The sequence below is a fragment of the Seriola aureovittata genome, chromosome 19 (assembly GCF_021018895.1).
Source record: "Seriola aureovittata isolate HTS-2021-v1 ecotype China chromosome 19, ASM2101889v1, whole genome shotgun sequence".
Taxonomy (NCBI): Eukaryota; Metazoa; Chordata; class Actinopteri; order Carangiformes; family Carangidae; genus Seriola; species Seriola aureovittata.
Window position 1 is genome coordinate 18,714,303 of NC_079382.1, and position 14,169 is coordinate 18,728,471.

Genomic DNA, 14,169 nt, shown 5'->3' on the forward strand with positions numbered 1-14,169 from the left:
TGACCTCTGCAGATATCCTGTAGTAACATTAGTTTTAGATTAATCGATTAGTTGATCGACAGGAAATAAATCTGCGTTTTACTCCAAACATTCCTGAGTTTCAGCTTTTGAGTTGTGTGAAGCAGACGAGGTAGAAGTTATTGTGCAGAATATGCAAAATAACAGCAATACAATGTGCTGAGACATGCAAAAAAGAATATGTAATCTGTGTGAGGAATTGTATGTAAATGAATGAAGTATGTTAAAATATATTAGATATATAGTTTATTAAAAGATATGATAATCTAAGAAATGTGAATTTACAGCATATATGTGCAGAACAGACGTGAACTGACAATCACACACATCCATGAAGAAAGTGTGGCTGTCAGTGTGAAATAAAGTTGTTGTGATTTCTGCATATTGGTGAAATGGGACCATAATCACTGTCTGTTATCCTGACTGTTTATTTCCTGTCTGTTGTCCTGTCATCCAGTTTGGCAGCAGCTCAGCGCATGAACGAGGAGCACGCTCTAATCGCTGCATATGTGAATCGCCTCCAGAGCAGCCCGCGGTGAGAGGAGAGCGGGGACACAGCGGGGGGTGGTGGTTACATAAGGGAATCAGGGAGGCTGTAAAGCGGAGAGCAAGGTGCATCACAGTTACACCTAAACTGAGTCATTGGGAGTTTAATTAATCTTTATTATAATGACAGCAAGTAAAAAAACAAAATGTAAAACAGCGAAAGGACAAACACAGGTCTCAGTTGTGCAGTCCACTGAATCTTCATTTGTCCAGAGGTTAAAAGCTGCTGTTCTAGGCAACATTTACCCTCAACAACTGGTCATGTGTAGAAGTTAGAGTACGTCCAAAATACCACCTTAACATCCCTTCTGTGCCCGGCTTTCACTTGGCTTAACTTAGTCTGCTCACAGAAGTTTGCCAGTACTGTTTCTAGTCGTCAGATGCCAGTTCACTAATCTCTAGACTATGAAGAAGTTCTTTCCCTAAACCTGATGAACGCAACTTCAGTTTCAACAGTTTATGTAACTATTTCAGTTTCTCTGCTCGCTTGCCAACTAGTTTTCACTGATGGCACCTTACAAATTACTGAATGAACTAACTAGTTTCAAATAAACTATATTGAGAGGGAACGTTTTAACCCTGTTGACCTGATTTTTGAAGGTAATTGTACTGAATTTAAACTGAATTTACTGCTAAAAACTGGTACATTCTCTAGAGAAGAAAGTGTATTCTCTTCTTGAAACAATCCATGTACCACTGCTGTGTGGGATATTGGTTGTTGTATTTTTTGTCTGCAGTGTTTTGTGTGGGGTCGGCCCTTTCATAGTCGTGACATTTTCTGCTGCTGCAGGCTGTGTGCATGATTGTTTTTTGATGAGAAACCAGAATGTGCTGGATGCAGTTGCTCAATAACACTCGGCGCCTACGGTGTCTCACGAGTCGAGAAAGATCTAAACGGGTTCAAAATAATGGGTTAAAATGTATATTGTACATGTATCATCAGCTGCTCTTTTGACCTCCCCTTTTTATTTTCTCGTATATATTCTTAAATCCTTATGGCTATTGTTGCTGAGAACCCTTGTTCAATTTTAAGATAATTTAGCCAAGGAAATGTTGTCATGTTGCACATCCTGCTCAAAAATGAAAAAATTCAAATTGGATTCTTAGACTAAAACAGGGCTAGTTTCTCCTTTGAAAACAGAAAACAATTATATCCATCATCCTGTCTACATTGGATTATGGAGATATCCTTAATGCTCAGGTTGGATGTTCATCACTGCAATCAAAAAGGCAACAGCATACCTGACTCTTAATCTATAAGGCATCACAGAGCCAGTAACCATGATGCCGTATTCACTGGAGAGATTGGCTTTAAAAGTTCCTCACACTAACCCTCAACTGGGGAGGACTGGTTTCCAGTTAAACCTCAATGTGATCATTAGTCTGTGTTGCTCATAGTCAGTTGCTGATTCTCTCTCTCTCTCTGTCAACAGTATGGACAGTCCCAGCCGACAAGACGAGGAGCACAAACTGATCGCCCGCTACACCTCCCGCCTGGCAGAGACTGACGGCACGGGAGTGAGTCAATAATATTATAATAATATATAAGATATACAGTCAGGTTCCTGTATGGTACATGTGCATAGAACTCATTAAATTATATATAATCATTCCGCAGTCAGTGCAAAACCATTGAACAACAGTGACTTAGTTGTGTGTGTTTGTGTTTCAGGTGATACCGAACCGCAGCATCAACTTTGACGTGAACAAACAGAAGAGGGAGCTCATTGCACAGCTGGAATGCAAGAACAGGTAGAAGTGAGAACTGTGAACAGAAGATAACTTGTTCATTTTAATTAGATCCCCTTGTTTAGTTCGACTCGTGCACCTTTTTAAATCTGTCACTTTTAGTTGTGTTTGTGACTGTATATCTGAAGCGCTACTGTATCAGGATTTCAGGACGTGACATCGGAGTCCCCGTCCAATTTATCTAATTTTTGTGACAACTCTTTAAAAAATCCCTATCACTAAACCCACTATCACTACTTGACCCAATGATTAAAGGTAAACATTTCAAAGTAAACCACCCCTGCACTAGAGCTGCAGCTAATCAATCCATTAATCCATCTCTATTTGAAGAGCCCCCTTTATACATGCTTTACAAATGACAGACACGCTGATAACAAGACAGAACAAACATGCACAGAATAACCGATACTTGAGCGACAGGAAATTAATCATCAATTTTAATAATTAATTCATCTTTCAAGTCATTTTGACAGATGAAATGTTAATTATCTGATGATTACAGCTCCTCAATTGTGTAAAGCTGCAGTTTTTCCTCGTCTTAACTTCACTGTAGACTGAATATCTTTGGGTTTTGGGCTCTGATGTCACCTTGGGCTCCAGGAAAATCGCGTTTGACCTTTTTTCTTTTACTTCTGTTTTTTTTTTTTTTTTTAGACCAAAAGAATAATCAATCAATTGAGAAAATAATTGGCAGATTGTGAAAATGTATTACTTGCGACCCTGCCCTGCACTTATTGACAATTTCAAATGATGTGTCCTAATAATGAATGTATTGTTTGTCAGATGTTAGTTTATTTAATACTATTAAGCACACTAGGTTGTAATGTTTTCTTTCTCTTTGCTTAAAGGATTGTCCCTTCACAATAAAAGAGCCCTATGTGTATATCTGTGCGTTCTATGTACTGAATGTCTCCAGAATGGGTGCATTCATAAGTTTGTGTCATCTAAATGCAACCGCTTGCCATATTTATATTCTCTAAATCCAACTCATATATTCCTCTGCAGAAGCCTGCAGAAATATCTTCTCACGGTCTGTTCAGTCATGTTACGCTCTCCCAGCCTCAGCTGAACAGTATGTTTTTCATTTCCCAGAGAGATCTTGGCAGAGATCAAACGTCTGCGTACAGAGCATGATGCAGCCTGCCAGCCCAGCCCGGAGAAGGGCAGCACCAACCCAACTCTGCTGGCTGAGCTTCGCCTGCTCAGGTAAACGGACTCCACCAAAGACCAGGAGTCACACCGACACTTGAAATACTTGTTATACGTACTTATAAAGATTCTTTTGTTTTAACTTGAGCTTTGTGAGTCATACCGACTGAAGTGATGCCCAAACATCATTTTCAGTGAGTTCAAAGCTTCTCAGGCCCTACGCCTGCATTTACTGCATTGCGTACCACAGCGTCAGATTTGGCGGGAAATCTGTTGTGTTGCTTTGCAGCACAGAGGGAGAGTGCTTTATGGCAGATGGCAGTGACAGATGGTAGTTTGTTAAAAAGCTAATTTAAAAGTCACCCCCAACTTGTTTATGCTTTTTTAGTAAAAACAAATTTTATATATAGATTTTATCTGATCTTTCAAATTATTATTATTTTTTGTTATATATGTTATTATTTATTATTATTTATCTTATTATTTACTTGTTATTTTTTATTATTTAGCATTTTTGTTAAAAAAAAAAAAAAGGATATTTCCACTTTGGGGCACCAAATTGTGTGATTGAAATATTTAAAATATACTGAGATGAAAGGTTTTGGTCCTAGAGTCTTACATTTTTCTGAAAGCTTTGATATTCTCTGACTTGGGGCTAAATCATATGCAGGTGTAGTGAAAACTGAAACAAGCTTAATGAGACACATTAGCTAATAGCTGTAATTTAAGGTAACTACACACTATCTGGCTGAGTCCAAATGTCCACCTTGCACACTTGCAGACTGCATGGGGGTGAAATGCTCAGTGAGACTTAAAGAGTTTCCAGTGAGGTGAATTAAAGTTCCTGACACTGTACTCAACAGTAACTCATTTCGAAGTATTTTTCTGGACGGTTCTTAATTTTACTGAGACATTCAGAATGAGAAGTAAAAATGTTCCCTTTACACAAGCTGCTAAACACAGTATTACATCGACATTAAACCCTCAATTGACGGTGATAATCATGATCATCACTTCCTTCCATCACACATAATATGAATATGAAGTTTCCACCTTGTAACTGTTACTGGCTCAGATACATCTTCTATATGTGTCTGTCAAATCTGAGTTTTTTTCCCAGTAAAGATGCAGAAGATCATCTCAACTTCCTCTGTTGAAGCCTCACTTCAGTGACATAATGACTCAAATCTGGATTTAATGTGTGACTCAGGCTCTCGTTTTAGTTGTTTATTTACTTCTTTATCCTACCATGTGAAGGAAAGCCAAGCAGGAAAGAGAAGAGTTATGCTCCTGCTTTTAATTCCCGTCCAGATCGCACACTGTTTGGGGGAAAAAAAGATTGTAAACACCTCTGTATGTTTGTTACTCTGGAATGATGTTAGCCACAGATGCTGACTCTTAAATCTTGTTTCCGTTGCCAAGTTATTATAAATAGTGAAACTTTATCATTTGGGTGTATTTTGGGTATTTGAAAGCCTCACTGGTATAGAGCATTTTAGCAGTATAAAGTGTGAGGTGGAGGAAGTTGACAGTTTTGATTGTATCGGTCCTAATTACATTTTCAAGATCTCAAGGTCTTTAAGGTTTTATGATCTGCCCCAGACACAAACACTCACTCGGGAGAATGTCATGGATTTCTAACCTAATGTTCCCTTGTCCTGTAGTCTCCAGCAAACCGTAACTACATCTAATCGCTCTGATTTCATTTTCCTCTGGCAAAGCTCTCGCCGAGGTTTCTGCCGTTCCATCTACTGAGAGTCTTTCGAGGATGAGCCTGTGTTTAAAAATTCAGTCTCTTATTTCGCTAAGCAGGCGACTTGACAAGTGTCTTCATGAATGAGGGAGAGAGAGAGAGAGAGAGAGAGAGAGAGAGAGAGAGAGACAGAGAGAGAGGAGTTTTATTTCATTCACTCATTTGCCTAATCAGACGTGGAGACCAGCCGCTGTAGAGATGTGTCCTGTATATGTGACTAAACACAAATTATTCTGTATTAAACTGGCTCTGAAGATTCACGGTACTAATGTTACAGTATTGGAAAATAAGCTGTGTGTGTGTGTGTGTGTGTGTGTGTGTGTGTGTGTGTGTGTGTGTGTGTGTGTGTGTGTGTGGTGTGTGTGTGTGTGTGTGTGTGTGTGTGGTGTGTGTGTGTGTGTGTGTGTGTGTGTGTGTGTGTGTGTGTGTGTGTGTGTGTGTGTGTGTGTGTGTGTGTGTGTGTGTGTGTGTGTGTGTGTGTGTGTGTGTGTGTGTGTGTGTGTTGCAGGCAGAGGAAAGATGAGCTGGAACAGAGGATGTCGTCTCTGCAAGAGAGCAGGAGGGAACTGATGGTACAGCTGGAGGGACTGATGAAGCTGCTCAAGGTGACTCACACAAACACTAGCCCCCTTTCAAACAGAGATCCTGCTATATCGCTGTAAGGAAGACCTGAACCAAACAAAGCTAACATAATACTGTGCCCAGTGTGGGATTTTTACATAGCATGCCCACATTCAGGTGTCAGAGGCGTGATGTTGGCGCAACGGCGGCCCTGCCTTTTACACAGACGTCAATCTGGCTGTGTGACTACCTCCTCTGTCAGCTCACTGCCGGGCCAACATCGTCCCCCACACTCTGTGTTTGTAGCTTTTTATACAGAACAGCGAGGTGGAATAAAGGCGCAATATTTCCACTTTGATCAAGCTGTGTAAAAGGGGCTGCTGACTTTTGTTTTCAGCGTGGTGTATTGTTACCAGTAGAGGGCAAAGTTCCCCCTTTTTCTACTCCTCTTTTCTGTTCCAGTAATAACAAGCTTCACTTTCCTCCCTGACTTCCTCCTTTATAATTTTATCTCTGCTTCTAGCTCTGACTGTGTCTGACCTCTTCTTTTCCATCCTTCTCCTCCCTCTTTGTTTCCAACTGTCCATGTTGTGGCCCTGTAGGATGAGGAGCAACGGCAGGCAGTAAGTTTATGCTGGACTCACAGTGGTGTAACTGTGGGATTTAGCCCTTTTTAACTTTTCAAACAATGAGGACAGTGCTTTATTTTTCTTTTTCTAATTGGGACCTTGATATTTTTGGATTATTAATACCTTTTTGAAGAAGTAATCATAACTTTTTTCTGCACTGTGGAGATGTCAGCTGTTATAGTGAAAAAACAAATATATATAAATCATAAATGACATAGATGACAATGATGTGTAACAACCCTCTTAAACCCCGTCTCTTAGGCGCAGGCAGCTGGCTCTTCTCACACCTCTCCTTCTCGACCGAGTCCATCAACCACCCGCTCTGCAGGTGCTGTGTCTCCACAGGCTCACATGTACCCTCCTCAGGACTCCCTCGCAGGGGTGGGTGGTGACGTACAAGAGGCATTTGCTCAAGGTAGGACCTGGGACCGTAGTCAGCCCAGCATGATGAACAATGACTAAATTCTTTTGCGTGATTAATTTTCATCTACAGTCATACTTTTTCACGACTTTGAGACACAGGAAACATATTTCTGAAAGGATTTAAGTCCTGGCCAAACATGCCGTTTACAAGGGGTTCCTCTACATTTCTGATTGGCTCAACAATTTCCTTGTTAAGACTTTGAGCTTTTATATATATGAACAAGACGTGGGACATCACATGACATCTTTTTTCTCTCCTCTTCACTTCAGGCCCAAGAAGGAACTTGAGGAACGACCTCCTGGTAGCAGCCGACTCCATCACCAACACTGTGTCCTCGCTGGTCAAAGAGCTGCACTCTGGTACATATACAAACACAACACACAGAAAACACACACTCTCTGTGTTGCTATGTGTCGGTTTTGGGTGTGAAAATGGTGAAGAAGCACAAGAAAGTTCATTTTTCTATGTTTTAATTATAAAACTAAATAATGCTTTTTATAAAATAATGGCATTTTGGTCCGACACACATTCACGTCGACTCTTTACTTTCCTTTCTGACTAGATGATGGTCGAGAGGAAGAGGAGAGATTGCTGAACGGGAAGGACAGAGGTACATTAATATCTTCAAAAAAGTGTCTCATTACCTTTTCTCACTGCATTAATATTCTTTCTTTCCTAACTCCTCTTGCTACCTAAAGCAGTAATAAAGCAGAAACACTAACGATCATTATAACTCAACTGTTGCACTGGGGTTTCACTAACATGACGTTGAGTCTTGAGGATCCAAATTGTTGAATTAATCCGTCAGTAGCCAGATGCTAACAAGGAGTGTCTTTATACATTTTTTAACCTTTATCACAGAAAACCAACACCAAACAATCAAATAACTTGATGAATAAATGAAAATAACAAGTGACTAAAAAATGAACAGGAAAAACATCATTGACTCCATGCTTCCTTTTATAGGGTTTTTCTGAAAATGTTCACATTAAAGGTGGTGAGAACTGGTGAGTCTTTAATAACTAAAGTCAATCTTTAATCTGTTTTGCATGGACGTGTGCAACTATTATTCATGAAACAAGAAAGCATGGAAATTTGATCTCAGGACCGTGAAAGGTTTGAAAGACTGTCCAGACATCAGGGGCTGAACTATCACTTTGTACTGTGATCATTTGTTGTAAATTTGTGTTTTTATAAAACTGGTTTAATGTTTTGTGTTTGTCAAATAATTAACCCACATAAAACCTAAGGCAAAGTCATATTACCACATGATAGGAGAAATGTAAGGCTGCAAACAACAATGATTTTCATCACCGATACGTCTGAAACCTACGTTCTATAATAATTGATTGATTGCTCAGTGTATAAGTTAGTGAAAATTAGGTTAACATATTCAAATCTTTTCCCCCCTCGCTAACACTAACCCTAAACAACCCTAAAATGTTGAGTTTCCTACCATAAATAAACTTTAAAAGAGCAAGAGCAAGTTTCTTTTTTCTCCTGGGAAGTTAATCCAGACATCAGCTGAGTTGATTTCGTCTCTCATTTTTCAAGGACATGATTGAACTTCTCTCTCTCTCTCTCTCTCTGATGCTTTTTTAAAATCTTGAACAGAGGAGGTACACTATTAAAAGACAGTGGTGCAAGAAGTATACAGATCTATTACTTAAGTAAAAGTAGCAAAGCCACAATGTAAAAATACTCTGTATGTACTTGAAGTATCCAAAGTAAAAGTATGGCCAGTCTCAGAATTATGGAGCCCCGAAGATTTTCACACGATAATATTTTGTGCACGTTTGTTATCATCTTCAGGACCTCATATAAATCCCAGAATATCTTTGCCACAAACCTGAAAACACCCGTATTTATGATTAATCTATCTATAATAATGCATCATATTTTATAAGCTGATCATATGTTTTGCATGGAAAACTCAAAGTAACTAGTTGCTGTGGTTGTGTGATAAATTTAGTAAAGTACAATATTAATATTTTTTAAGTAGGATACTACTGTAAATGTACTTAGTCAGTTTTCTACCACTGTTTAAAAGACATGAAATTCCTACTAAGTGGTTTTCATTAAAGGTTTAATAAACATTTGATAGAAAATATTAAGATATATTGATCCTAAGCAAACAGTAGTGATACAGCATTTGCTGAAGAGAAACATCAGTCATAGGTGGAATGTATTAGTTAGCTCATTTTTAATTTACCTAACCTATTTTGTTTCTTTAATGTTTTTGGAGAGATCATTTTCGCACATAAAAGTCGCTCTGGCTAACATCATGAGACTTTAAATGCTTTACCTTTCCTGCATGTCTTTCTATGTCTGTGTCCGACCACGTGCGCTCTCTCTATGCAACTCCACTTATTCTCCAGGTGCTCTCGTCGTTACTGTAGCAAGCTTCATTAACGTGCCATCTCATTAGCTGCGCTTTATGGAGCCCCTCCTCTTTACGAGGGGACCGCCTGCAGAGACGAAGTGGTGAAACTACTTCCTGGTCTGCTCCCCGGGCTCAGACTAAATCCTCATTAGAATACTAACCTGCAGTATTAACCCAGCGACCCCCGAACAGCCAGACAGACAGGAGGCCAGGGTTCAACCTGCATGTCCAACACAGTTAAGTCTCATAATCTGAAGAAAATATTCTGTTAGACTTTCTATAATAGTGTTTTTTTTTTTTTTGTTTTTTCTTTGGAGTTAGTCAATTTGTGTAGCACCTGCCAAGTACAGTCTTGTTTTATGTTCCTATGCAAAGAACTGGTCTGGTTCTTATTACAGTTTCTGGCAGAAACCTGTAGCACTTGTTTCAGCTTCAGACTCCACCGTCTTCTGCTGCTAACAAAACTCTTTCTCTCTTTAGCAGGTTAAAACGATCGCAGGAGAAAGAAAAGCAGTAAGTTATCTCATATAAATCCTTTTTTTTTTTTTTGTGTGATGATGATAATAAAAACACAGTTTCTTGTATAGTACAACAAAAAACTTAGTTCAGACTAATGTTTCAGCTCTGTGACACTGTGGCAGCACAATGACAGTTTGGCCCAAAAAAACTGCTTCTCCACTTTTTATTATTAATCATTTAATCGGTCAGTAAATGTGTAGAAATTTTAGAAAGACATTTGGGCTTCAGAACAAAAAGGCTGTATTTAACGAGTCAAAGCAACATCGTTTATGTGTTTGAACATGTGTGCACAGGCCTCCCAACAGCCCGCTCCTGGTCAGCTTCAAAAGCCGGAGACTATATGTTGCAACATCAACCAGAGATAATTGTGCCGGGAGTTAGATGAGTTTCCTGAAATGAGAAATTCTGAATTAGGATCGCAAAATTACTTGATTAAAAACAATGAAAAGCTTAATTTATTTATTTATTTTTTATTATAAAGGGGATATTTTGTGTCATAACCATCAAGATCAGACACAAACCTAATTTCGAAGTAGTAATTATCAATTTAAAACTGACTGGCGTTTACCTTTTGAAAACTGAGGTAGATGGATTTTTTCTCAAAGAGTAATTCTATATTTTTCTAAATACTTACTTTTTCATTGTGTTGCTGAACTTTCATGTCCGTATGATGAATATGAAGCTGCAACTGGTTAATTTAGCCTAGCATAAAGACTGGAAACAGGGGGAAATGGCTAGCTTTGCTACGTCCAAGCGCCTCTAAAGGTCACCTATTAATCTGTACATAAAGACAAAGTATAAACCAAACAGTATTTGGTTTTACGAAGGTTATATGAGTATTTTTCTTGAGTTGTCACACAGCCAGATCTTTTTATGTTTGGAGAAAGCCAGACGAGCTGTTTCCCCTTGCTTCCAGTGTTTGTGGTGAACTAAGCCATCCAGCTGGTGGTTCCAGCTTCATATTTACCACACAGACATGATATCCGTATCACTCTTCTAGACAAGAAAGCGAACAAGCATATTCCTAATATGTTGAACTATTCCTTTAATCCCATATGACAGAATATAAAAATAAATTAACTTATGATTAATTGTCTGACTGATGTGTCACTCTCTCCTCAGGCAGAGTGATGTTTCATCACGGCCAAAGAAGACTGACAGGGATTAAAGTGTATCTTGTTATATTCATCGTTAGCCAATGGGGATTAGAGCTCCACTGCCAATCAACCAATCACGATGCTGGACACCAAATGACCCCCCCCCCCCCCCCCCCAGGGTCCCTACTGATGTATAGCTGTGATTCTGTGTGTGTCTTGTCACTGTGGTTTTACTTGTGTTTTGATTTGATTGTGCATAGCTAGAGGAGGAATCTGACACCTACTGATTTGTACTGTAGCATGTGTGTGTGCTCTGCGTTTTCCAGTTGCGAGAGGATCGAGTAAGTGAGAGAGACACCGTGAAGAGACAGAAAGGTGTGTTTTAGGAAATTTTGTGAAGGAAAAAAAAAAAAAGCGGGAAAGTTTCAGGGTGGAGATATGTAACTGTATGTTGAGAGAAAAGGTAGAGGGAAAAAACAAAGGAAGGTCAAAAAGACGAGAAGTGAGATGTAATGTTTAAAGTTTCAGCACTGTGTGCTTAGTATTTATTGCTTTGATTTGATTTTTGCCATTTATTCATTTGGTTTGAGTGTTTCTGTGTATGTGAGTGTGGTCAGGCCCTGCTGAGACTATAAGCTTTAATGGGACGTTTCCTGCTGCATCAAGCCAGGCCCCCCTGTCTGGCTGAGGCGATGCAGGGTGGAGAGTTGAAGTCTTGGTCCCGGTCCAGGTGTCTTTAAACCTGGAAGAGATTAGTGCCACGGATGCTGGTATGATAGCAGCTCAGGTTGTCCATGCCTCTCTGTCGATTCCCGGTACTGCAGTGGGACTACAGTTAAAGAGGAGATATCTGATTACTCTGCGTGTGTGTGCGTGCGTGTGTGTGTGAGATGGAGAGAGAGTGAATATAAAACCATTTGCTTGAACAAGGTCGATGTAGCAAAGTGGGTGGAGAAGTGGGCTTCATTAACTTTTATTCCCATTTTAAAATGTTTCTTTTAAAGGCTCAGTTCACACAAAATTACACTTTTTTTTCCCTCTCCTAACCTCTGGTGCAGTGTTTCACAAGATAGATCATGAGACTATTCAGGGAATAAGGAAGAAAAAGAAATTCATGTTGATCTTTTTCTGATTTCATTCTATTATTTTCTTGTAAAGTATTGGGCACAAGATTTTGAAATCCTTAAATTATGTAATAAATGGATGAATTGCTCACAATTCATTATAAGATAAGAAGAAGATATCTAGGAATAAGTCATCTCAGTTCTTGAGAGGTTGTAAAACTTCAGGCTTCAATGCCAATACAATTCCTTAAGGATGATGCCTTATTGAGTACAGTAAAGAGAAAAACACAACGGCAACAAAACAGAGTAAAACCTCTAAGAAAAAACATCTATACGAACAACCCAGATAGTGTGAGGTGTTGTGTTCAGGGGGTAGAGATGTATGTCTCCACTCTAATACAGTGGGGATGAATAACATTTGTTTGTGGCATGAAAACGTGACTGACCAGCAACATTTCTTCACAGAAACAATGTCCCTGTTACTCTGAACGCAGCACACAAACAACAGTTTTCACTAGAGCTGCTTTTTATCAAACAATAGTCCCTAAGAAAACGGTTCAGAAAATTTTTGTTGTGTAATTTGGTTGTGAACTGATCTTTTAATAAGTAACTCGGTGATATATTTGCTGAAGTTGAATCAATTTCATCCTGGTAGAATCAGAATTAAACAGATTCTTAAGATCTGTTATTGGAGGTTTCTTCAAGCAATGCCCCATGGGAATTGTAGTTCTTTTTTTCTCATGTTTTTATGTACAGAATCTTGTATCTTTGACTTTTCCTGGAAGTCTTAGGTTTTTCTTTTCGTTCCTGTGATTCAACAAAAACAAAATCAAACTGAATGGGACTTTTGATTTCTAAACACTTCCTGCCCAAAATGAACTTCTCACACTTTGCTACTCTTTGCTGCCCTTCAAGCTTCCTGTAAAATGCCTTTGATTGTGGAAGTTGAACTACACGCACCACCCCAAAAATCTTCAGACTGGTATCTTTATGCAAATCAAACACAACCCAAAGTGACTCACTGAGCTTTTCTTTTTTTTTTTTTTTATCAACAATATCTTTTCAACACTTTTAAGCTTTTCAGGTTTTTGTTTTGTTCATAGGAAGCTGTACTTTGCTGTCATGTACGTTTCAGTTTTTAGCTGGAGATTTTGATGTTTCTTCTTTGTACATGAGCCCTCCACTTTGTTTGACTCACTGCTTGTGGCTGGGATTATCACAATTTCAGACCGCTGGATGATTGACTGGCTGTATGAGTGATTTAATAAATGAATGAGCTCACGTTTCGGTGTGTATGTGTGAAAGAGAGCGCGAGAGAAATCAAGACTGACAGGACAGATGTGTCCCGACATGAAACTGTAAACACATTCAGCTCTGAACGTGCTGGAGCTGACGGTGTGAGTGTAAAGTGTGGATCATCTGCAATAAATAATATTTAACGTCAAACTCTGGAGTGTCTGCTGTCTCTGTGACTGTTGGTCTTGATCCTCAGGACACTAAAAGTTATGACCTGATGATGAAGCAACATAAAAACAAGGGTATGTAATGTATAATTCAATAATTTCTCCATGCCTTTCCACCACTATGTCATAGCTCTTCCATGAGCTCAAGATTTTTATTCCCTCCCGGTTTGTTCAACAGTCTCTGCTGCGCTACAGTTTGGCAAAAACTAAAATATCTAATGTGATAAATCTGCGAAACAAGCTGGAAACCACACTGCTGTATTCCTGGAAAGTGACCCATTTGTAAAATTCCTTGACTTCCCTCATCTGGCGTACAGCTTCTCTAAATCCCATGATATCGCAACAACTCTAACACAACTGAGAACTGCAAAAATAAACAAGCGGTGCAAGGAATGACATGAAATACATGGCGATGAGGCCATGACATAAACTAGTGAAATGAAGCAAAGTACATTTATTTAAAATCCTTGAGATTTTCATAAAAATCAAACCCCATTTTTGACACTGTTGTGACATCAGTGGTTGTTTTTCTGCAGGAACCATTCAAGGTATTTATATTTCATTTAATTTAATTTCATTGTTAGTGGCAGAGTCCATCATTCCCGCCCTAGATTTAAATTGCCCTTACCTATGCAAACTTACAACTTGAGTTTGTTTGGCTGCACTGTAAACAGATTCATCAGTCAGATCACTCTTCTGTTGTGTTTAATAAATGATTTACAACATGCTATAATGAAGTCGTATGCAGACATGTTGGCACTTTAACGTGTTAAGTAATGTACAGGATTCGCGATTCCACTTAAGGGTGACCTCC

At 39.0% G+C, this 14,169-nt stretch overlaps 1 protein-coding gene across 6 annotated transcripts in view; it reads left to right on the forward strand.

Moving 5' to 3' along the window:
• dtnba (dystrobrevin, beta a) overlaps nt 1-13,338 on the forward strand; it is a 32,006-nt gene extending 18,668 nt beyond the window's left edge. For 2 of the 6 annotated variants that reach the window (XM_056404870.1, XM_056404872.1), the window contains 12 exons: nt 476-553; nt 1,998-2,082; nt 2,237-2,316; nt 3,406-3,519; nt 5,724-5,820; nt 6,379-6,399; nt 6,667-6,820; nt 7,099-7,188; nt 7,392-7,439; nt 7,796-7,836; nt 9,693-9,725; nt 10,854-13,338. In XM_056404870.1, coding sequence (XP_056260845.1) covers nt 476-553; nt 1,998-2,082; nt 2,237-2,316; nt 3,406-3,519; nt 5,724-5,820; nt 6,379-6,399; nt 6,667-6,820; nt 7,099-7,188; nt 7,392-7,439; nt 7,796-7,806 — 778 coding nt within the window. In that variant the 3' untranslated portion in view covers nt 7,807-7,836; nt 9,693-9,725; nt 10,854-13,338. The remainder of the gene's footprint in view (nt 1-475; nt 554-1,997; nt 2,083-2,236; nt 2,317-3,405; nt 3,520-5,723; nt 5,821-6,378; nt 6,400-6,666; nt 6,821-7,098; nt 7,189-7,391; nt 7,440-7,795; nt 7,837-9,692; nt 9,726-10,853) is intronic. The other 4 variants (XM_056404871.1, XM_056404873.1, XM_056404874.1 and 1 more) reach the window with 4 other exon arrangements.
• Nucleotides 13,339-14,169: the final 831 nt, after the last annotated feature.